Source organism: Pithys albifrons, chromosome 3, assembly GCF_047495875.1.
Source record: "Pithys albifrons albifrons isolate INPA30051 chromosome 3, PitAlb_v1, whole genome shotgun sequence".
In the NCBI taxonomy this organism is placed as follows: domain Eukaryota; kingdom Metazoa; phylum Chordata; class Aves; order Passeriformes; family Thamnophilidae; genus Pithys; species Pithys albifrons.
In genome coordinates, this window is record NC_092460.1 from 96,627,446 (window position 1) to 96,649,801 (window position 22,356).

The 22,356-nt window shown below is 41.8% G+C and overlaps 1 protein-coding gene across 12 annotated transcripts in view; it reads right to left on the bottom strand.

The window, feature by feature from the left end:
* CELF2 (CUGBP Elav-like family member 2) overlaps positions 1-22,356 on the bottom strand; it is a 553,335-nt gene that overhangs the window by 244,388 nt on the left and 286,591 nt on the right. For 3 of the 12 annotated variants that reach the window (XM_071552835.1, XM_071552832.1, XM_071552833.1), the window contains exon 1: positions 3,825-4,138. The exons of 4 other annotated variants lie outside the window; for them this stretch is intronic. In XM_071552835.1, the coding sequence (XP_071408936.1) occupies positions 3,825-3,898 (74 nt within the window). In that variant the 5' untranslated portion in view covers positions 3,899-4,138. Of the gene's footprint in view, positions 1-3,824; positions 4,139-4,796; positions 4,830-17,637; positions 17,774-22,356 lie in introns of those variants that run through there. 5 more of the 12 variants (XM_071552828.1, XM_071552829.1, XM_071552827.1 and 2 more) reach the window with 4 other exon arrangements.

Consider the following 22,356-nt stretch of genomic DNA (forward strand, 5'->3'; position numbering starts at 1 on the left):
CACTGGCTTTTTAGTCAGCATATTGCATGTATATCTGATTTTGACTCATCTTGGATTAACAGAGGCAAGAATTCAAAAGCTAAATACTTTTACCCATAATTGCCATGCAACCTATGCAGTTGCTCGCACACTGTTTAAGCATAATATTTTTTTATTGACATTACACCCAGCTACCAAAAATTAAAGTCAAATTTGAGTTTGTTTCAATAGTAACAAACACTGTCATTCATTTACAGTAAAGGTAATCCCAGGCACTGGAATGTGCAACCTGGGATGGAAAAATCTTGAGCCGTATTGCAGAAATCAACATGGAGGGTTCCAATGATGAGCATTTAATCCTCAAAGCAGCCACTTTACAATCATCCAGTTGGCATGTACATGTAAGCCAGGGAAATTACTGAGCAAATTACATTGAACTCAGATTTTATAACCTCACTTGCTATTAACCCTCTCCTGCCCTGTCCAAATATGCACATGCACATTTCCACCTATATATTTCACCTCCATACATCTATGTTATTTTCTTAAGAACCGCTTCTTCCCTGCAGTGGCCACACACAGGCTATGCATAACAGCAAACAATTCCTGGTCTTTCCTAGAGTGCTAACCAAGCAGTCTCCTTGCAAGCATTTACTATGGTTAGAGCATCCAACTTGCCATCTGCCCTCAAGAACAGGAGTTCATGCATCTTTATGCTACATATCCTGGAGTATCTATTTTCCAATGCCATGTCATTAATTAACTTTTACTAGTAAATTACCATCCAGATACTAACCAGGTACACTGATGCAATGCATACAGTTTAATTATACACAGTCATGCTCAACGTATCTGATGTTCTATTTTACTTCCATTTAGCTGGATAATAACACAGCAAAATTTGAAAGGAAGCAACATTTAAGAGCAATTAACATTCTCACAGAGGTAAGAGCATTTTAACTTTGCAATTATCAAGCTGGCAGTTAACTTTCACAATAGGCATGCACTGAAAGCTGCTCCTTGAAAATTCCCCTTCTCTGTTACTTGTTGAAAGAATGCATGATTCTGAAAATAATTCCCTGTATAAGGACTTTTAATGTGTAAAGAACGTGAAGTGCAAGTGATATTGTATGGTACCGATCTCCCAAAACATCTGATATGCCACCGGCATACTAAAATCCCATAAATCCAGTTTTGCCAGTTTTTGCTGTGAAAGAGAAGTGTTATACATACATTTTGCTAATTGCCTCACTCTGAAATAGGCAATTCCTTTCTGCTGCAGACTGAACTGAGATACACTCAATGGCTAGAGCAGATGGTAGGGTTAAAAGTTTTGTGCAGCATCGGAACTTGGAGCGTGCTCTCGGATGCTCTGTGCCACCCAGTGGAACGCTGCCCACAGCTCCCTGCGTGCCCGGGGTGGGCCAGCTAAAGGGGAAGGTGCATCGTGTCCCTGACCCCTTATGCGTAATCAAACTGCACTCTCGTCAGCACTGATTAGCCCAGAGAGCTGGGGACTTGCAAATAAATGCATGTCGCCACTTGGCTAGGAAGGACGAAATAAAGATGGTTTTAAACAGTGAATGACAAGAGTTTTAGAAAGGCAGTGTGGCAAAGCTCACACACACAGCATTTAGTTTCAGGACTATTTCTGTTAGAAATAGAAGCTCCACGAGTTAATGGCAATTTAGCCTCAATATTCATTTGCATGCATGACACATGATCCCTTGAAATCATACCATCTTCACAATCACTTAGATCAGCAGCAAAGCAAAGCTTGGTTAATACAAGGAAGCACATCACAACACGACCACTGATGATGCAGGAGGTAAAGTTTCTTTCCTTCAAGAGATTACTAAGTCCCCCCTGCCCCCCAAAATACATGGGGAACCAGCACCAAATCCTACAAGGATGTGTGTATTTAACAACTCCATTATCAAACTTCTGTATTTCGAGATCCACTTAGAAGCTGACATTTCTCTGGAGTAATTTTTGTTTCTTTGGACACACATTAAGATCTGCATCTAATGAACAGTGACTGTATTTCAAGCTGTGTTAAAATATATTAGGGATGCTTTCCTGAGAAAAGGAATATGAAGAGAGCAATGCAGAAGCAAGAGTTTGACATGGTACTCCCCCCTCAAGGGGCAGGTTGGAGATAAAGTTATATAAGCCTAAGTGACAACAGGGCATCACCAGCTACAGTTAATAGTGCCTTTGAGCTTGGCGATGTTTGTTAGCAGGATCTTTTCTGACTGCCTGGAAGGACAGCAGGTAGAAAGTGTAATCAAAGCTGAGGCTATGAAAACAAGCGAAAGCTTGACTGTGGCAGGTCCCTACAGAGGGCTGCAAACCAAGACATACAAATGTTCAGCTGCTACTTTGTACCCTAATAAGCAAACCTACCCAATTTTTTGTGAAAAATGGGAAAAACTGACATCACTTTTACCAAAACTAACTGATGGCAATAAAAACAGTGACCTTGCCCCTGGAAAAACAAAACACAGCACTGAACACTTGAATTTAAGACCACAAAATTAAGACAAGAGGCATCATTTACACCCTTTGCTGTCCTTCAAAGACTAAAAATAGACCGAGTCACCCACACCAAGTAGCTTTGCCACCCTGACTCTTGCCCCTCTCCCACACACAGCTGCCTGAACAACTGGCCACTACCGAATATCCCCTTGCTGGGGCAAGGGAAAGCACTCCACCTTAGGAGAAAGTTTGGTTGCCAGTAAAAAAGGTAATAAAAGTGTGAATAGTCTTAGATGGGGGCACAGTGTGCAAACTGATTTGTGCAAATTGCAGGTGACACTCTCTGCTGCACACACGGGTTTGTTTACACTCGTAACTAAAGCTCTGCCTCAACCAGAACAGCTCCAGTGCAGAGTCAATGCCAAAGCCTCTCGCTACATTCTAATGTAATGCAAACCACATTTGTCATCCTGATAAAAGAAGAAAAAGCAACAAAATAAAGATATTTTGGATACTGTAAAAAGGCAGCACAGTCCTCAGCCTTCTATCTTTCAGCAAGTGACTACTTCCTCCTTTCTAGCCTTTTTTTTTATCTAAGGCTTAAATTACCTGAGAATACCTGTCAATTGGCAATGCCCGAGAGGATGATAATAGAAACTTTCAGATCGAGATTAATAGAGCAGAGCCGGGCTAGGGGAATACTTCTGAAATTCCAGCATTCAGCACCTTCCGATACATCTCATCCCCACATCACCGCATGTAAAACCACCATCCTCACCCTAATTAACACTCGCCATACCAGGGCAGCTGTTGGGGACACCAAAAAAAAAACAACCAACCAAACCCAAAAGCCAAATCCTTGCGTTCTGCCTGGTCTTAGTCCCAGTGGATGCTTAGAATTTCATTTGAATATGAAAACTGATGAAGCTTTTGCAGGGGAATTTTTATTCTGCCGGGAAGGGGTGAGGAGACACGGGTGGGTCCGGGCTGGACGCAGGGGACAGGTGTCTGTGGAGGGAACCGCTAGGCACGGAGGGGAGAGCGCTCAGCTACGCGCGACCGATGCGCGTTTCTCCACGTTGCATCAGCAGCAGCTGCCGATAAACCCCCGCGCCCGTCTGCGCCGACCTGACCTGCTGGGACACTGCACAGCCCGGGAGGGGGAACAACAGAGAGACCACCAAGTGACTTGGGAAGGGGGGGCTGGGGAGGGCACGACCCCCCCCTTCCTCGCCCGCGGAAGGGCGGGCGGGGCGGGAGGGACGCGGCAGGAGCCCCGCGGCGGGGGCTCGGAGCCGGGCGGTACCCGGAGCCGGGCGGTACCCGGGCACACGGGGGGTACCGGCGGCAGCCCCGCCGCCACTTACATTCTGTCAGAGACCAGCAAGCGGCCGTCGACCATCATCTCCGGAAGGAAATCCAGCTTGAACGAAGAAGTCATGCTGGGCTCCGGGGGCGCCGCGGCGGTCGGCGGGAGGATGCGGCGGGGCGCGGCGGATCCCACAACTGCGCCGGGCGGCGGAGCGGCAGGCACAGGTGCGGAGGCCTCCCCGCGGCAGCCGCCAGTCCCGGCAGTTGTCACATTTCTCTCCCCCTCTCGCTTTTTTCCGCCAATCCCCTCCGAAATCGACTGCTGAGGCAACTGTCGGTGGAGCGCCAGGTGCTGAGCGGGGAGGCGGAGCCATCTCCCCGCTGCGGCTCCGCGTTAACCCCTGCGCCCCCGCCGCCCCGGGAGAGGCCTATTGCCGCCGCCGGGCCGGGGGCGGCCAGCCCGGGGCTCCGGGGCACCGCCTGACCCAGCCCCGGGGGCGCTGAGACCCGCCCGGCGCCGATGCTGTGCTGCCCGGCCCCGCGCTGCCAGCGCCGTGTGCGGGAGCCAAGCCCCGCACTGGCGGAGAACCCCCCGCTGACACTGCTGGGAGCACACGCGAGTGGTTCGCACGGACACAGTTCTTTCCCAGTACGGTCGGAGCGAAACTGGGAGCACTGGGAAGGCTTCGAGCAGGTTCTGGGTGCAGGCTCTCTGCACTCAAAACTCCTGTCATTCAGACCTTGGCAGCCTGTAAACGCTCAGAGTGCTCTTAGTGGCTAGTAGTAACTCTGTCCTTCCTGATCAAAAACAGGGATTTAAATAAGTAACGACAGCAAACCCTTTCTCAAGGCTGTAACCTCCCCAAAACCCGCTCCCAACCCGGCTGCTCTCCTGGTTGGCCGCACACAGAAGTGTCACCAAGATGCACACAGAATTCCACACATACAAGTATCTGGAGCCCCCCACCCCCCACACCACCGCCCCCTGAAAATCTGTACACATTTTCCTTTCCATCCCCAAGACCTACTTGCTTCAATACAAAGCAGCTCCAGGCAAAAGAATATTAACATATTTACAAAGATTACTGGATGATCTGAGCAGTCTAGACAGACAGAACGTTCCTCTCCATTGTGTGTGCTTCTCCATCTGAATCTCTCTCCAGGTTTTATAATTTGATTTGTTCTGGATAATCAACACTTGCAAAAAGTAACAAATGCAAATTGAAACCTACTATGCTTAAACTTTTCAAAGAGTATTCTAATGTAAAAATTAAATTGACCCATAAATAAATACGCTGTCAGTCAGGCCAACTTTTATTTAAATTTTGACCAATGTTGATTTGATGATAAAAAGTACAGACCAGGCAAATTTTCAGAGTCCAGTTTATTGCACTAAGAGACTTTTCCATATTTTAAATGGTTAAAAAGAAGAAAAACCCCTCAGGCTGCTAAAATTTTTGCCTACTTTGCAAGTCTAAAGAAAGAAAAGGTTCACTTGGCCCTCAGCATAATCCCCGTAGGACAGCTGCAATCCTGAACAGATATCTATAGTGTTATTAATCTGCTCTGTTCTATACGTTCACATACTGTCCTCATCACCATGGCACCTAAACATCCACGTAGAAGGGCACAAAGCAAAGCTAGGGCTCCGCTTTACTAAATTCATGGTGATTCCTTTACGCCACCCATCCATCACAGCGTTGGACTATAAAGCGGATAAAAAAATTAAGTGCAAAGTCCAAATGAAAGGAGAAACCAGCACAACTTTCTCCAGCTGGATGTAGCCACCTGGGTTTTGATCTGAGGCCTCCATGGTGGTTAATCCGGCCCAGAGCAGAGTTGGATTAACTTTCAATTTCAAAATCTTGCCACTGCAGAAGGGACAGGTTTTAGCTCAGAAGAAATACAGACAGCTCAGTGAGGATGAAGATATTCTTTCAAGTAAGAAGTCTCCACCCCCACTTCGCCCTGTGCGGCTGGATCTGCACCCCTTCATCATCAGTTTTTTTGGTACATGCTAAATCTAAGGGAGTTCAGTCTCACCCGCCTGTCGCTGTTAAGGACCACAGTCCCACTGCTGCTGACTGAAAAGTAAATCGACGTTTCGCACAGGATGCAGAGAGGGAGGAGGAGAGGATCACAAATAATTTTGCTTAAAATCTGCATATGGAATAGAGAGATCTTTATAAATTTGCCCCATTTTGCAAGGTGTAAGTGCTTAAAAATGCTTCATTAAAACGTATGTTCTTTTGAAATATTTATTTTCCTTTTAATTACATGTGAATTAGCTGGAAGAAGCTGTAGGGAAGCCCTCTTACTGATTTAAGCCTTCTCAGCAGTTTGTTAAATTCTAGCCTCAAATCCCTTGAGGGAATAGTGGATTCAAAGCAGCTTTTAATCATACTATAAGGAGGGTGAAGTAGTATGTAAGTAGGTCATAGAGAAAGCATTACAAGTGCATAGGTTATTGCTTTATTTAACAACTACAGTGTAACACACTTTTCAAAGCACATTTGCTTTTGCCATTTAAAAGTTAGAAGTAGGAACAGGGTCAAATGCAAAAAGAAACCCTCTCCATTAAAGATACTGAGATACAACTCAAGGAGAGCTTAGAGGGAAAAACTGCATTCGAGTAATTTAGTTCTCAAATATAAATTATGTAGTGGCTATGTATGAATTAACTCTCCATGCAGAGGGTAAGTGATGAGAAACAAAAAACCCTGAATGTTTCACATACTGGTACAGGCTCAGCTCTGTTATTTGTAAATTAACACCAGATTCTTGACCAGCACATGTGTGCAAATTAGCAACTTTTATTAAAAATTCAGGAAAAATTAAAGCTTTGGTCCATTACTACAGTACAGAGGGAAATGAGGATGGAGAGGGGTAAGTGAAGCTGCATGAATTTTCACAGCATAAATCAGACAATGGCTCTAAACACTGGCTTAGAGGAGCTGCATTATTGCTGTGCTATCGCTGCCCACTGATATTAAGCTTTTTCAACTGGTGGAGCATATGGCAGTTTTGAGGAAAGGACCTGGAATGTGGAATCATCAGTTCTCGGACTTTAATCCTCCACCAGCTACAAATGCTGCCTTCCATCCATTTCCCCCTCATTTCTGAGGCTCACACCCTGATTGTCCCTGCAGCCACCTTGTTTACTCTTTGTGCCTTGGTTTCTCCATGCGTCTAAGCGGGGCAGATGAAGCAATTCCACCTCACCTTTGCAGATTAGTCACCGTTCAAGCAGCTTTTCAAACACAAAACTACATGCAGTTTCACCAAACAACTCAACCTTTGAAAACCAAACACCTCTTCACAAAGAAAACAAAAAACAAAAAGAAAACTAAAAACCCCACAAAAAGTTCAGCTGCAGAAGGCCAGGATTGAGCAGTGAATTGCTGTCGCATGTATGAGCTCACTCTGACATCACGGGCGTGCTTCATTCAGCAAGTGACAAAGAGAGCAGACGCCCCCTTCCCTTCCAGATCCCAGAGTCAAATTTGGTGTGGAGTTCGCAGCACAGCCCCTCTCCAGATCCCCTCCTCACCCTATCCTTAATTGCCATTCTTCTAATCAACTCGCCCCGCAGTTCTGGGCCAAGGAAATGCTACTGTTGGAAGCACTTCAAGGGAAAGTTTCCGAATGACTTCACTCTCTCCCAAGCCTGCAAGGCAGTATGAAGAGAGTTCAAATCCTCTGCTTTATTCCCCCCTAAGCCAATGAACATGCTCGGGATTCAGCTTATCTCTGGCATCAAAGCAAGTTCCTAACAGAGGCAGCAGAAGCAGAGCTCAGTGTCGGCAGTGTAAATTTGGACCTGGCTCAAATTACTTCAGTGGAATCACTCAGGATCTTTCACTAATGTGAGGGGGAAAAGGAATCTGGTCAGGCTGGTGTCAGTGAATGCAAATGAGGTGTTTGCTATCTTTCACAACGAAATAACCTTCCAGGAAAACTATGAGCCTGGAAGTAGTAGCGTGACCAAGAGAAAACAATGCAGCTTTTGGTTTGTGCAGTGGCATGTGAGCCTACCTGGCTATAAGGGAGGAAGCCCATTAGTAGCAGAGGGGCAAGAAGGGGCAGGGAAGAGAGAGGGGCCATGAAGGAAAAAGAAAAGCGAAGTACAAGTTACACAAATCTTTGGGCAGAGCTAAAGAACTGTATAAAAGTCATTGACAAAGCAAAAAGTAGTGCATTTCTTTGAGTGGCAAAAAGTAATGGACCGAATTCTGCACCATTTTACTGTTTGTGAAGATTTTGATCACTTGTAACAAAATCATCTTTGCCAGTTAGGTCTGACATTAGAATAAAGTTTTGAATTATGATCCCTCAGACTTTCATTAGGATTTTTTATTTGCAAAACCAAATGCACAATAGTCTTCCCTTCATCTTATTTTGAGAAATAAATAACTTGTATGTATCTGAAACCCTTTTAAAAAGAAAATTAAAATATTGGTTAAAGTTGATCAATGAATTTTAAGTACTGAAATCTTAGCTGCTTGTGATGCCCCCTCCACTTCTGTAGGCTACTGTAGCTAATCAGTAATTTTAAGAAATAAACGTCATTTAAAATTAGCCCTGTGAAAAGCTACCTCAAATTAAGCATTTCTAGAGCTTTCACTTGAAGCGCATTGATATTATGTAAACTTGGTTGCTATAGTAAAACTTCCCACTCACTCCTTTTTTTTTCCCTTCCTATTTTATACCACTGATGAGGTGATTTCATCCCACTGTGGGTATAAGGCCTTTGTTCCATTTTGTGGGGAATAAATCTTTCCTAAAACTATTAGGCAACATTTTATGGTACAAGGCAGACGCTACATGGGATGGAGAGGCTTTGGGAAAGACCTTTAATTTGGAGGAACACCCTGCTTTGTTAGCAGCACGAGGATACTTGGGACAATCAATCTTTGACAACAGACATTGACTGGGTTTTTTTGTTTGGTTGGTTTGGTTTTTTTAGGAACTACCTTATCTTCTCACCTGCTGACTGATTCTATTAATATCCACTACCCAAGAAGGAGAGTAACTGGGGTGCTGCAAGCACTGGGCAGATCTGATTTCCTACTAGACAGGAGATGTGCTATTTATGGTTTAAAAAGACACCTTTCCAAAAAGTCCTGGAAGAGGGAATTTAATATTCTTGGATTTGGCTATTATATTATCTTATCCTCATGAGAAAAGGTATAATCTTTTATAACTTAGGATAGGAGGAATCACACATCTGGTGCTCTTGTCTATCATGCTCAGTACTCAAAATGTCCAAAAACCCCACTTATGCCTTCACATAGAGCAGGATTAAAAGCCCACTGCAACAAAAAACTTCCTCCCTGTCATCCAAACCCACAGGAAGATATACTAGAAGACAAAAAAATCCTCTAAGTATTTGTAAAAATTTGAGTTTTCTGAAGATTTTTGCCTACCTGGAGAGGCTGCTTATTGGGAGAGACGCAGGATTAGGGAAGTGGATGGTGAGGACTGGCTGAACCCAGTGAAAGCCTGGATCAGGAGGTGAGGCTGGAGGCAGCTGCAACTCCAAAAGCCATAGCCAAAGGTAAGTGTGAAGTTCTGATGTGGCATCAGCAAAGAAAGGTGGGTAAGGGACATCAAAAGAGATAAGAAGCCAAAAGTATGCTTATTTTTAAAAAGAAAATGTAAAGGCACCTGAGGGATTTATTACAATATCTGAATTAACCTACTGCACTCAACTCCAAATAGCAGGATCCTTATGAGCTTAACCTCCATCCTCCCTTCTCGTTCACTTCTACCACTTTGTTTTTCACGGCAAATGATTGGATTTCACCTTAAATTCAAATTGCAACATCTTTAAGGTAGGAAATTTCACAGGCCTTTACTTTTTCATTCGTTCATGAAGTGCCTAGCATGTATGTCAATCCTCAAAAATAATAATCACCTGAAAATATGTAGAGTAACTACCTTTGTCTGACATCATTATTTCCCACAGGCACAGTCCATTAAAGATCAGACATGAAGGATATAAAGAAAAGGCTCCTGCAGTAACTGTAAGGTATTTAGATGTGGAGAAAACTACACCATGCCTGGTTATGGCAGTTTGGGTTGTTTTCCCCCTAAATGAATAGTGTAAGAATTACCACATAGGTCAGTGCAAAAGGTCTACTTAGTCCATGACCGTGCCTCTGATAATGGATACAAAGAGAAAGACCATACCTATGGTAAGTGTACTGTGATCCTTCCACCTTCCAGCAACCAGTGGCTGAGTGACTTCCTAAAGTCAAGGATGGCATCTGAAACAAGGTGTTTTACAAGCTCTAAATCACTGATTCAGTTTTCCCCAGAAATTCTCTGTCTGAAAGTTACTGATGAAGTTACTCCCAGAGTTGCCCATTAAACGTGCTTGCTGTTCTTAACAATTTCAGAGATTTGGGGCTCAGTACAACAAACAGGAACATTGATTTTCTTTTCTGAACCAAAACATTTAACCCCGCTTAGTGTTTAACATAAAATGTTTCACTTTGAAGGGTCACTATAATTTATCTGCAACTTCTAAAGAAAAACCCAATCCCTCAGTACAACAACTTTCTGAGGGGAAAAGGGCTAAAACCATGAGGTTCCAAGGGTAGGCATCTAGTTTGGCACCCTTTTGTGAGAAAGGCTCTTTAGGAAAAATTTTGGTCACTTTGGATTGCTATATTAAGGGGTGGGGGTTAACTGAGTTAAATGTATGTTCATCAGCCATGCACAGACAAATCTCCATATGATTCATTGGAGCAGCACTGCAGAGCACCTGGTGTTGCCAATGCAGTTCTGTTAGTGTTTTGTTATTTTTAAAGGGGGTTATGTAACTCTCTCATTAAAATTAAATGTGGGCTGAAATGATGCAGGCAAATTCTCAAGCTTCAGAGTGAGCTCCTTCCTTGCAGTTTAGCAGAAGATAGATCTTTTTTTTAGGAAGAGGAGAAGGAAAATGAAACCAAGAGGTTGTACAGTTGAATTCAGAGTCTATAAAAATTTAAGTTTTCTGATAATTTACTGTTCCTTTTCTAGAGGTCCTCAAGTCTTCAGAAGCTGATGTGCAGCTTCCAGGGAGGGCAGGTGCAGGATTTGAATCTCAAATTCACTCTATAGCACAACTATCCTGTCATCCACAGGTATCTACATGTGCATAGTTCAATTTCCAGATGATCTAAGTCTGGGTGTCCTTACTTTTCATTCCTTTATTTGTAAACTTCCCTGTCCTCTGTCTGATTTTCTAAAATATTTTTTCCCTCCTCCAACTCTACTCTGGGTGACAGACTGTTGTCTGGCATCCTCAAAGGCTGCTCTTGAAGATGACCTGCTGATTTGCTGCCATGGGAACTCCAGAGTGAGGTCAGCATTTACCCCTTGCACACCGAAGGGCACAAGCAACAGTTCCCTGTGCCACTCTTCTCCCAGGTTAAAATTTGCCCTTCTGTATTTCACAAGCCTTGCATGGACATTGGAAGACTATGCCTTAAATAACAAGAGTGTTGCAGCCTCTTCAGCGTCCAGAAGCAGCTGAATTACTCAGAGGAAGGTGAAAAAGTCTAATAGACTGTGTGAGCATGCAAATTGCTTTTCAAAACTAGTAGAGAAAAAGCTTGGGCAGCAAAGCATGAGAATTGAGAAAATCCCTCTCTCATGTAATGGCAGAAAGCATTATCTTCATATAACTGCCATATTTAAAACTTGCTGAGCAATTTTATTGGTAACCTTATTCCTTTGAATCAGAGAGAGTTAACTTAAATATAGGTTATTCTACCCGAATGAGGGACACAAGCTAACACATCAGCCACTGGGTATGCTACACAGAGAGGACAAGCAAGTAATTCCCTCCATTCCCCACCCCCAAACACAATTTTGCATGTTTTAAATGACATATAAGGATCATTTTTACTTGGCTGCATTTTACAGGGGAGCTTGTGATCCACAGTGTGTCAGTCCTGTCAGTGCCCTGGCAGGTTTACAGCCCTACGGTACTTTCCTACAAGCACCAGCTCATAACGGCCTAATCCAGTAATGTGGGCTTAATGCATAATATAATTTCATGAACCACCTAGAAAGTGAGTGCAAATCTGGGAGTTGATGCTTTCCAGAAATGTCATTTTAGTCATTAGTTTAGAATGTCATTAGTTTAGAAATGATGAAGATGGATCTGGCTGATATTACTCCATGGAATGGTCACTGATCCTTACACTATCAGAGAAAATAAAGTTGTGCGTGAGAACAGCTAAAATCCCTTTTACATCCTACTTGAGCTGATTACTAGTTACACTATCTCAGTCTCAAGACCAGAGTGAGAGATGAGAAATTTAAAGTCCAGATCAAGATTTACACAAAATTTGGGAAAATTCCTGCTCACTTCCATCCAATAAAGAGAGTTAACATTCTGTGTATCATTAACTTGCCAAGAACAGTATTAAAGCAATTTTAATTGACACATTTACTCCTGCTGCAGGGTGAAATAACACAGAAACAAAACAAAACATAAAAAAAAGCTTTTTGCCACAGCAAGAATGTTAGAGGGGAAAAAAAAATCCCATTTTTATTTCCTCTGTGAGGATGCCAGCAGTCTTGTTTCATAAACTCCAGTGATTCATCACCATCCCAGGCAGCCAATCATTCCGCAGGTCAAGTAGAAATGGGCTGTAGAGCCAGCAACTCCTGCTGCCCCGATAATGCATGTCATTCCAGGCATGGCGACATGCTTTCTCAACAGCTGCCATTTTCAGTTACCTTTTCTATGGCTGACATACAAGTAAATGTGTTGGAAGCAGTAAAACAGTCATAGGAAAGCAGTTGCAAAGATAAATAGCACCTGCACGTGATAATCTCTAATGTCATTACAAAGGAAAGAAGGATGTGTTTTCAAATAGAATTTCTCTCTTCTGAAAGCATCACTTGACTTAGGGGGGTTATGCTGTGTGTTTGTGACTGAAGAGGGGGCTTTCTGTAGTTTGTTTTTTTTTTCTTGAACAAACATCCAGACATTCATCTTGGTTATAACCTTAATAGATATAACTATGGAAAAAAACCCAACCAACCAACCAAACCACAAAACCCAAACACTCAGCATTAAATATAAAATCTCCTTGCAATTCACTTGTGAGAAAGATCTTGTACAGCAACATTTTGTTTGGATTCAGTAATGCTGACTTTAAGAAACACAACCGCTCTAATTGAAGGAAAAATAAAGGATTTTCTTCATCACTTCTTTTCAGTCTTTATCCCTTATCATCTGAATTAAATGTCATGAACTACTTCTTCACTAACTGTTCTCTGTATCATATGTAGTGGAATACTGTTTTGCAGATGAAAACCAAGTGGGAGTTTTGGGGCACGGGATTATAGAAATACACACCCTCAATGAAAACATTTAAACTTATGTGCACATGTGCTTGTGTGCACACAGATGTGTATCTGTATATCAGATACAAAGCATGTGTAATTTATGTATGCATACCATGTAAAGTCCCTGTGCCTGCACACAAATGGAGAAAAAAAATAAAATAACTGTCCCAAATAACAGTGCTGGAACCAGATTACAAATGCATAAGATTATCCATATTAATTTGTGGTAATCTACAAATGAATGCCGCAGAGACAGTACAGGTTATCCAAAATGGTACTTGCATTTATTGAGTAACTACCACAAAATATCAACAACAGATTCAGTTGCATCTTCTAATACCCTCTGAATGAATATAATGCAAGATAAAAACTGCAAGCTATGTTTCCCCTTTGGAACAACTGGCTCTTGAAATACCAAAGAAAAGCCAAGCATTTCTCTCCATATAAAGTCCTCTTAGACATCTTGCTTTCAGATTTCATCAACTTAGGTGTTTTCAGGGCTGTAAGCAGTGAACTTTCCATCAGCAGCATCTTCAGCTAATTAACCCTCCTGATTACAATAATTAGTATTGATTCACTCCTGAATGACTTCTTAAGTATTCAAGCACAATCTACATTTGCAGTAAAACTTCTAGATATGAATATTAATTGAATGCTTGCCTTTGTTTTTCAGCCCCAAAGGTATAGTTTGCAATCTTATATAGAATCATAGTCATAGAATGGTTTGGGTTGAAAGGGACCTTTAAAGGTCATCTAGTTCCAACTCCCCTGCAATGAGTAGGGACAGCTACAAGCAGATCAGGTTGCTCAGAGCCCAGTCCAGCTCAACTGTGAATGTTTCCAGGGATGGAGCATCCACCACCTCTTTGAGCAACCTGTTCCAGTGTTTCACCACTATCATCATACAAAATTTTTTCCTTTTGTCTAGTCTGAATCAACCCTGTTTTAGTTTAATACCATGATCCCATGTCCTGTTGCAAAAGGCCCTGTTAAAAAATCTTTCCTCTCGGCCCCAGTTAGGTACTGAAAGGCTACACTATCTCCCCAGATCCTTTACTTCTCCAGACTGAGCAACCCCAGCTCTCTCAGTCTGTCTCCACAGAGGAGGTGTTCTAGACTGACAATTTTTGTGGCCCTTCTCTGGATCTGCTCCAATAGTTCCATGTCTTTCCTTTGTGGAGGACTCTAGAATTGGAAAGACTGCTCCAGGTGGGATCTCATGAGGCTGTGGCAGGAGAGAATTCCCTCCCTTGACCTGCTGTCCACCCTTTCCTTCATGCAGCCCCGAACACAATTGGCTTTCTGGGCTTTGAGCGCACATTGCCAGCTCACATCCAGCTTTTCACCCCCAAACCTTTCCCTGCAGGTCCAGTCTCAATCCCTTCATACTTAAATTTGATAACAGAAACACTTCAGTATCATGCTCTTAAACAAAGAAAATATTAACATGTTGATGTTAGAGGGTGTGCTTTATAAATATGAAAAAAATTTCATACACACACACACACACACACACACACACACACACAAAGACTCCAGGCTAATAAATAAATACAATTCACTTTCATTTCGTGTGGAAACACAGAAAGCCAGGTCCTGGGTTAAGACCTATCCTGACAAGTAGGACTGAGGATATTCTTTTTGACATCACACCTGGTCATTGCAAGAACAAATAACTCGTGTAGAGTCGGAATTACCTCTCTTAGCTCTGTTGTGGAAACAGATGTTGCCAAGTTTGACAACTGCAAGACACCACATTGTTTTGGGAATGGGTGAGATTCAAAACAGGTAACACGAAGGACACCCCCGATGTTCAGTCATAAGATCTCTAAACCTGTACAGTCTCTCAAAAGCCAACACTTTCATTAAACATGCTAAGAAATTACTTGTGTTACAGCTTTGCTTCACCCACTTTGATGTCAATAATTGTTATGGCTCAAAAAGCAATATTTCAGTAGTTATGCATAGATTGTTTTTTTTTTCAAGAAGGATTCACACAAATTCAAAAATTAGTCTTTGATGTGAATGCAATGTCAGAAAATACCCTTGGAAAAGAACAAAGTAACTGGCAATCCAAGACAAAAAAAGAATCATACTAAATAAATTTTATGCAATATTTTATCTGAAAATATAAAAACTGCAGTAAGTTTGTTATGAACTCACCTGTGAGCAGAGTGCTTAGGGAACAGTTTTAGTATTGAATAGTCCTTAAAAGTGGTGGTTGATTTTGCTGCTCAGGTGTCTGTTGGTGGCTGCTACAGAAGTGGCATTCAACCTGCTCTGGGCAATCACTAAAGGGACATTTCCACGTAACTGAGAGTGAGCGACTCACTTTATGGCCACTCACAAAGGGCACTGGCTGCTAGAAAGCTCAGGTTGCTGGAACATGACATGATAAAAGAAATAACTTTATAAAACCATGCCTCCGGTTCTGGCAGAGCAAAGCAGTTGTGAATGAGTTAATGTTTGTCTTGAAAGAAGTTCTTCCAAGGAAGTGAATTACAGCATGGTCCCATTATATTAAACACCATCCTTGCTTTCTTCATGTTTATGCACAATACACAGCACTCCAAGTACTACCTGATAATCCATAATCTCTGCATTTGAGTATTTTATGTGATATTACCTTTTTGTTCACATAAACTATTTGCTATTGATTTACACCATCTCAACACACAAGGGAAGATACAATGACAAAAAAAATGGAAAACAGCATAGCAAGTACTGAGAGTCTCCCCATAAAACATTTTTGTGTTGAAATACATGCTTCAGAGAGCTCTGACTGCTACCAATAAATCCTTTCTGTCTTTTTGTTTTAATTAAGGGGTCCAGGAGACCCCTCGACCCATATAAATCACGCACTAGAATCCAGTTTTAAAAAAAGCACAGAACATCTACTATTAATTGATCGAAGCAAAAAATAGAAACTACTGATAAATATATCTTTTCTTTCACAAAATGATTAAACTTATTACTGAAAGCAATACATTTACTTAAATGTAAAGTATTTGAAGACTTTAAACAGTTTCAGAAACTCCTCAGACTGATGACAATTCATTTTATTTAACACACAAGCTTCTGCCCAAGTAGTAACTCAAAATTTTTCAAAAGCTTTGTAACAATTTCTTCTCACAATGCATAAAGTACACAAGCATTTTGCCAAATTCAAACCCAGAATTGTTAACTGTTTTAATGCTGAACTATGGTTCTCTAAACAGAAAGATAATTTAAGAAATGTCATATGAATAATTTGTTTGATTTGAGGATAGGAATCATTCAGGTAGATTATTCTGTCTGACCTTAAAATTCTAACGTATGCTAATAGCTGGATTATAAAAATGGAAAGTAGCATGGGCTCCCACTCTGAGATCTGATTTATCATTTTTATTGCATTTTCATTACCTAAACAAAATTAGAAATAGTATCTTCAAAACAGCAGTTAAAGTTGATACGATCGGGTATAAAATCAGGCAAGGGCACGTTTGGCAAGTATGTATTTGCCAGATTGACAGCAGTATTGTAAGCTTTCAGAATCAATAAGTTTTCTCACTGCAGTTAAAGGAGAGGGTAGTAATAAATCTCCAACTTAATGCAATAGCCATAATTGTAAGATACAAACCTCCCCCTCCCCTGCACTATTAGCAGCTGATATCAAATGAAACAACCGTCACAAAACAGGCAACGCACTTCTTATTCTACCGTGTACAGAAAAAGATTGAGGGAAATGAAAAAGGGGCTGAGAAAAGGAAAGGGGAAAAAGCCCCCAAACAACCCAAACCACCCCACCGCCAGACATACATTAAGCTAGTTTGACAGCACCATTGTTCAGCTGTCCCATTGTCAGACCAAAAGATGTATTCAATGCTACGATGTCTGCTAGCAAATAAACAAAAGACTACATTTTTCAAAGCGGGGTGCCAATTCTAGCATAATTCTGTGTGTATGTGCGTGTGTGCGTGTGGCTGCGTGTTGTGTGCCTCTGAAAAGAGTAGTCGATGCTGGCCCCCCGCTAAACCTGAGAGCATTATCAGAGAATAGATGTTTAATCCCACATATAAGAGTATTGAGATATTTTAAAAATATCTTCAAGTGATAAAGACTAGGTAGAGCATTAGTAACTATTTACACAGGCTAAGTGAAAATTAAAGTGGTATTTAGGGCACTAGCTCTAATATGGAGTCTCCCTGAGCTTTTTCCATGCTTATTCCATGCCCAGTGCATAATAATGAAGCAGGCAGAAATATTGCAAAGGAGGTGATAAAAGAAATACCAGCTTTCTTTTAGGGAGGGGAAAAAAAAGAAAAATATATTTATTTTTTCCCCTCCTTACCCTCTCCGTACATTTGTCGTCATACATGAAATGTGCGATTCGAACTAGTGCAAAATGCTCCTTGCACCCAGCAATGCCTGTCTTTGCCTTTAAATAGGGGAAACTACTTAATACCCAGCACAGTTATAGTTGCAGCGGGCCCAGGCAACTCAAAAGCACGCGTTAAAACAAAGGAGACAACATACCTTAAAAGCAGCTCCTCATTTCTCATAGTAACAGCGGATTTGGGACAGCGCATGCTTTCTGCACCGATATTCTCAACAAAAGCCAGTTCAGAAGTGCGCTCAAACATCAATGCCACAGTAGCTACTCACTAATGGCTACTCTTTCTCTCTTTCTCTCTCTAGTCAGACGCTGAGTGGTGGAGCAAAGGGGCCCCTGCAGATTCACTAAGCAGAAATAATCCTCTCTGACAAGTTATGTTGTCTGGGCATATTTTACATTAATGCACTGTGCTGCCTATAGGGGTCTTGTTTGCGTTCACTCTAGCCTAGCTGGTGTTAGCTCTCTTAATTACCAGCCAAAAAAAAATTAGCAACATTCCCCCCCCTCCAATAAAAAATATATATAGATAAATATATATCTGTATATATAGCTGAAAGAAAAAAGAAAGGAAAATCTATGGGCAAATGAGGGAAGGCTTTCCCGCCCTGGAAGGATGCATGTCTGATATGGATCTTTTGTTTGCCCTGCAAACTCAGTGAATACAGTGGCAAAGAGATGCTGTGGCTTGTGAGGCTTGTGCACTTTAAGGGAATTGGGTTAGAAGCTCTTTCTGGGGCTCTGGAATCACAGCTGGAGCCCCTGCTCTCTCCCTCCTTCCCTTCCCTGTTCAAGGCTGAGTGGCTTTATGGGACCTGCCAGCTCACATCAGAGAGACTGGGGAGTATTAATGCAGGCACCTGGGAATCTTTTTCAAGTTTTCATTTTTTCTTGGCAATTTTAACCCCTCCAAAACACAAGTTCAAAATCCCTCCAGTTTTAACCTTTCTGAAAAACAACTTAGTTACCAAGTAACTGAGTTTACTTCAACCCAGACGCTTCACTGTTGGCTTTAGCAGAGTTCTCGCAGATGGGAGAGGATGTTGCATTATTCAATGATTTACTCACTTCCTATGCATGAAAGGAACTATAGTGTGACACAGATTTCAGGGAAACAGCCTCTTTGGCCCTATTTGGGAGATCCGCCATGTGATTTGTAGAAGCGGTTGTGGTCTTCCCTGTTGCCAAGGTAGTCAAAGAGAGGTTATTTTCATGTCTTGGTTTCAACTTCTGCAGGATAAATCTTTAAACCGTGCTACTTTTGAGACAGGAGGATGGTTGGCTTTTTTTTTTTTTAATGTACATCAGATACTTGAGTAGGTGCTTATTTAGTAGACTGAAAAAGTCAACAGGCCATTCATGCTCTTTTCAGTCAAAGGCTTGTCTGCACTGCTGTGGCAGTAAAATGCATCTTAAAATAATTATAATTTGCTCCCAGGTCATGTTAACATAAGAAGATACAAAACTCAATAAACATGAATTGTCCAAAATTGACAACTACTAAAAAAGCCCAGTCAGGCTAAAAATCGATCTGGACCTCAAAATTTTAATTCAACTTCCATAGACTTCTGGCTATGTCTAATTAGTCTGAACCTCTTTTCCTACGTTATATATTATTGCCTTAAAATATATTGCCACAATATCCTGACGCAGTGCTACTGCTGCTCTTTCCTTAACAGAAGCTGGCATTTAGGGGCTTAATCTTTTTGGTAAACTTGAGTCTGGGAATGAAAGCAAAGGAGAGAGTAATCACCAGTATAAATGCACTGATAGCAAGATCTTGCCTTTCTGATGGCAGCTGTAAACTTCTATTAAGGTCATAAATTGTTTGCAACAGAAATGATCCTCTTGTTCTACACTTCTCACTGAGCACTGTGAGACCTTGGGGTTAGTTTCAGTCACTCTGATATAGTATTTGTCAAGTGACCAAAAGACAAATTAAAAAAAAAAAAGTCCTGGGCATAATTTACTTTTAATGATGTAGAGAGAAAGACGGTAGTTTAGGAAACATGGATATCATGAAGAACTGCAAGTCAAGAGAAGACAGGTTTCAATTTGCTTCCCTTTTCGTCTAAAAAACATGACTTGGAATGTAGTTGCTCTTGCAATAAAAAATAATAAATCATTTTAATGATTAGCAATTCAAACCAATTCCATGTTAAAATGTCATGCTCCAAGGTCAACTGAGACAACATAGCTTGTCCTTCATGCTAAAAATATCTGAACAGTCATGGAAGGTGGCCAGGAAAATACTCAACCAACATGACAAATCCCATACCTCCTGCCCCAAATATTAAATCCATTACTACCATTTCAGGCATGGCCACCAGCACTCTAGATTCCTCCTCTTCACTATTCCCCTCCAAATGACTTGTGCCCAGCACAACTGGCAGTGGTGCCTGGGCTGCTCCAGACCAGTCTTGCACTCGTGAGACTGGTGTATGAGAAGAAACAAATACCAGAGTATGGCACAGAATACACAGCTGAATGGGAAGTGTCAAGCAGTCTGATAAACTGCTACAGTTTTCAAAAAATATGGCAAGGATCAGCATCTTAAGACACTACCAGCTGAGGGAACAAAGCTCTCTTTTCAGGCTGGAGCAGAATGGCTCACACAGAGCCCTTTGGTGGGGAATCAATGGGCTTCTGTTGGGCAGCTCCATGCAGTTGCAAGTTCTTGATCATTTCTGTACTTAAAAAGAAGGAGAAGCAGCAGCAACAGGAAATAAAGTGAAGTATTATGGAAGGACTCATCTACAGCCAAAGGAATAAGTTAAAAAAAAACAAAGAAAAGAAAATCCACAAAGTGGTAACACAGTCAGACAAAAAGAACCTACGCTTTCTATCACACATAATGAAACGTCTGACAGCACAACATCTGCAGAGGGACCACAGCTGCTAAGGATGAGAGGGAATATGAGCATTATTTTTCAATTGTAAGATGTACTAAGCAGGAGTGCCTTTAAAATAATATGGCTGAAGGGAAGATTAAACCAGATGCACAGGGCTATCAGGCTTCTTTCAGGATGAAAGTCCAGCTGCGGAGTTTAAATTCAACATTTAACATGAAAATTGATTGTAGATTCAAAACTGATACACATATATTGCAGAGTGTTCTGCACAAATTACATACAGTGAAAATTTAATAGTTTCATTGCCTGTATTTAATGGAAACCCAACCCTTCCATGTATGGCCTATGAGTTTGCTAAACTAATTATGTGATGCTGCAAATCCTTGAAAGGCCACAGGAATACCAATCATTTACACAGGCAAAATGATCAAAACTTCAGAGGCAAACCAGTAACAACTAATTTATACCAATTAAAAATGTGCCTTCTGCTCACCACTTCTAGTTCAAATTATTGACATTCCATTTGCTTACAGTATTTTTAAAATATTCAGAAGCCCAAAGAACATTTTGCTACACTAAAAAAACCAAAAGTACCAGCCTTTCATGACAGAGAAATGGTGGACAAGTGTCCAGGACAATGGACCAAAAATCATGAGTACAATCATGAGAGGAATAGAAAGACTTGATTCATTTCCCCATTTCATTAGGGGTCCCCGTGTCAGACCTCATGCAAGCTAATTAACCTCTTGCTCACATCTCTGTCTTTAAAATGTAAATAATAACACATTACAGAGCAGTATGACAATAATACAGAATGCTACAAGAGGTATAAACCGGTGTATTATTGTGAGTTGCATAAACATTTAAAATAAGTCTTCTTGCAAAAGGCACTTACAGTCTAAGTCAGTTATCTGCTGTTCTGTGCAGTTATTTAGGCTCAAATCAAATTTGTTTTGTGTAGGTGTGAAAAGCTACACTTTAATCTGATAGCATTTTACTGTTCTAGGTGACTAAATCCCACCTTTGAAGCTGAGCAATTAGTCTAAGCTAGTCATCTATCGTTTCTCTGTTGTCACTGAGGGGAGATTAGTTATACTAAAAAGCATTACCATGTCTCTCCATTGACTCCAAAGGGATTAGATCCCTAACTTTTAGGTACATATATTAGGCAAGACGAATCTCACCTACGTGCCTGAAGCAAAGGTGAGAATTCCCGCATTTCTGTTTCAGCATCACCAGCGTGTGTCCCTGTGCTCCACAGCACTGCCACCACCCTGGGCACCCTGGGACTGCTGTGCAAGGGCAGCTCAGACACCTCGAGCCTGTCTGGCTCTTCCATGTAGCTGCAAACTGCCTGCAGGACCTCTGCAGCAGTCAAGATGTGGGTGGGCAAGGCTGCCAGATCTGAAACAGATCTGGGACAAGACTGTCAGGTCTGAAACAGACTTATCCAGAGGAGGGGCATGAAGATGCTCAGAGGTTTGGAGCACCTCTCCTATGTATACAGGCTGAGAGAACCAGAGTTGTTCCATCTGGGAGATGAGAAGGTTTCAGGGAGACTTTAGCGCCCCTACAGTACCTGATGGGAGCCTATAGGAGAGCTGGAGAGGGCCTTGTCACAAGGGCATGTGACATCACTATGTGGTAAGGATTAATGGCTTTACACTGAAAGAAGGGAGGTTTAGATTAGAAATTAGAAAGAAATTCTTCATTGGGTGGGTGGTGAGGAACTGGCACTGGCACAGGTTGCTCAGAGAAGCTGTGGATGCCCCATCCCTGGAATTGTTCAAGGCCAGGTAGGATGGGGCTCTGAGCATCCTGATCTAGAATAAGATGATCTTTAAGGTCCCTTTCAACCTAAACTATTCTGGGATTCTATGACATATATGTTACAGCTATGCAAAGTTTGAAGTAGAAAGGAAATTGCCCTCAGCTTAAGAAGCAGAGCATGTGGAGTCTTGCCAGCATGCTTTGAGAAATCAGACAGTTCATTTAGCTATCTCCTCCTAA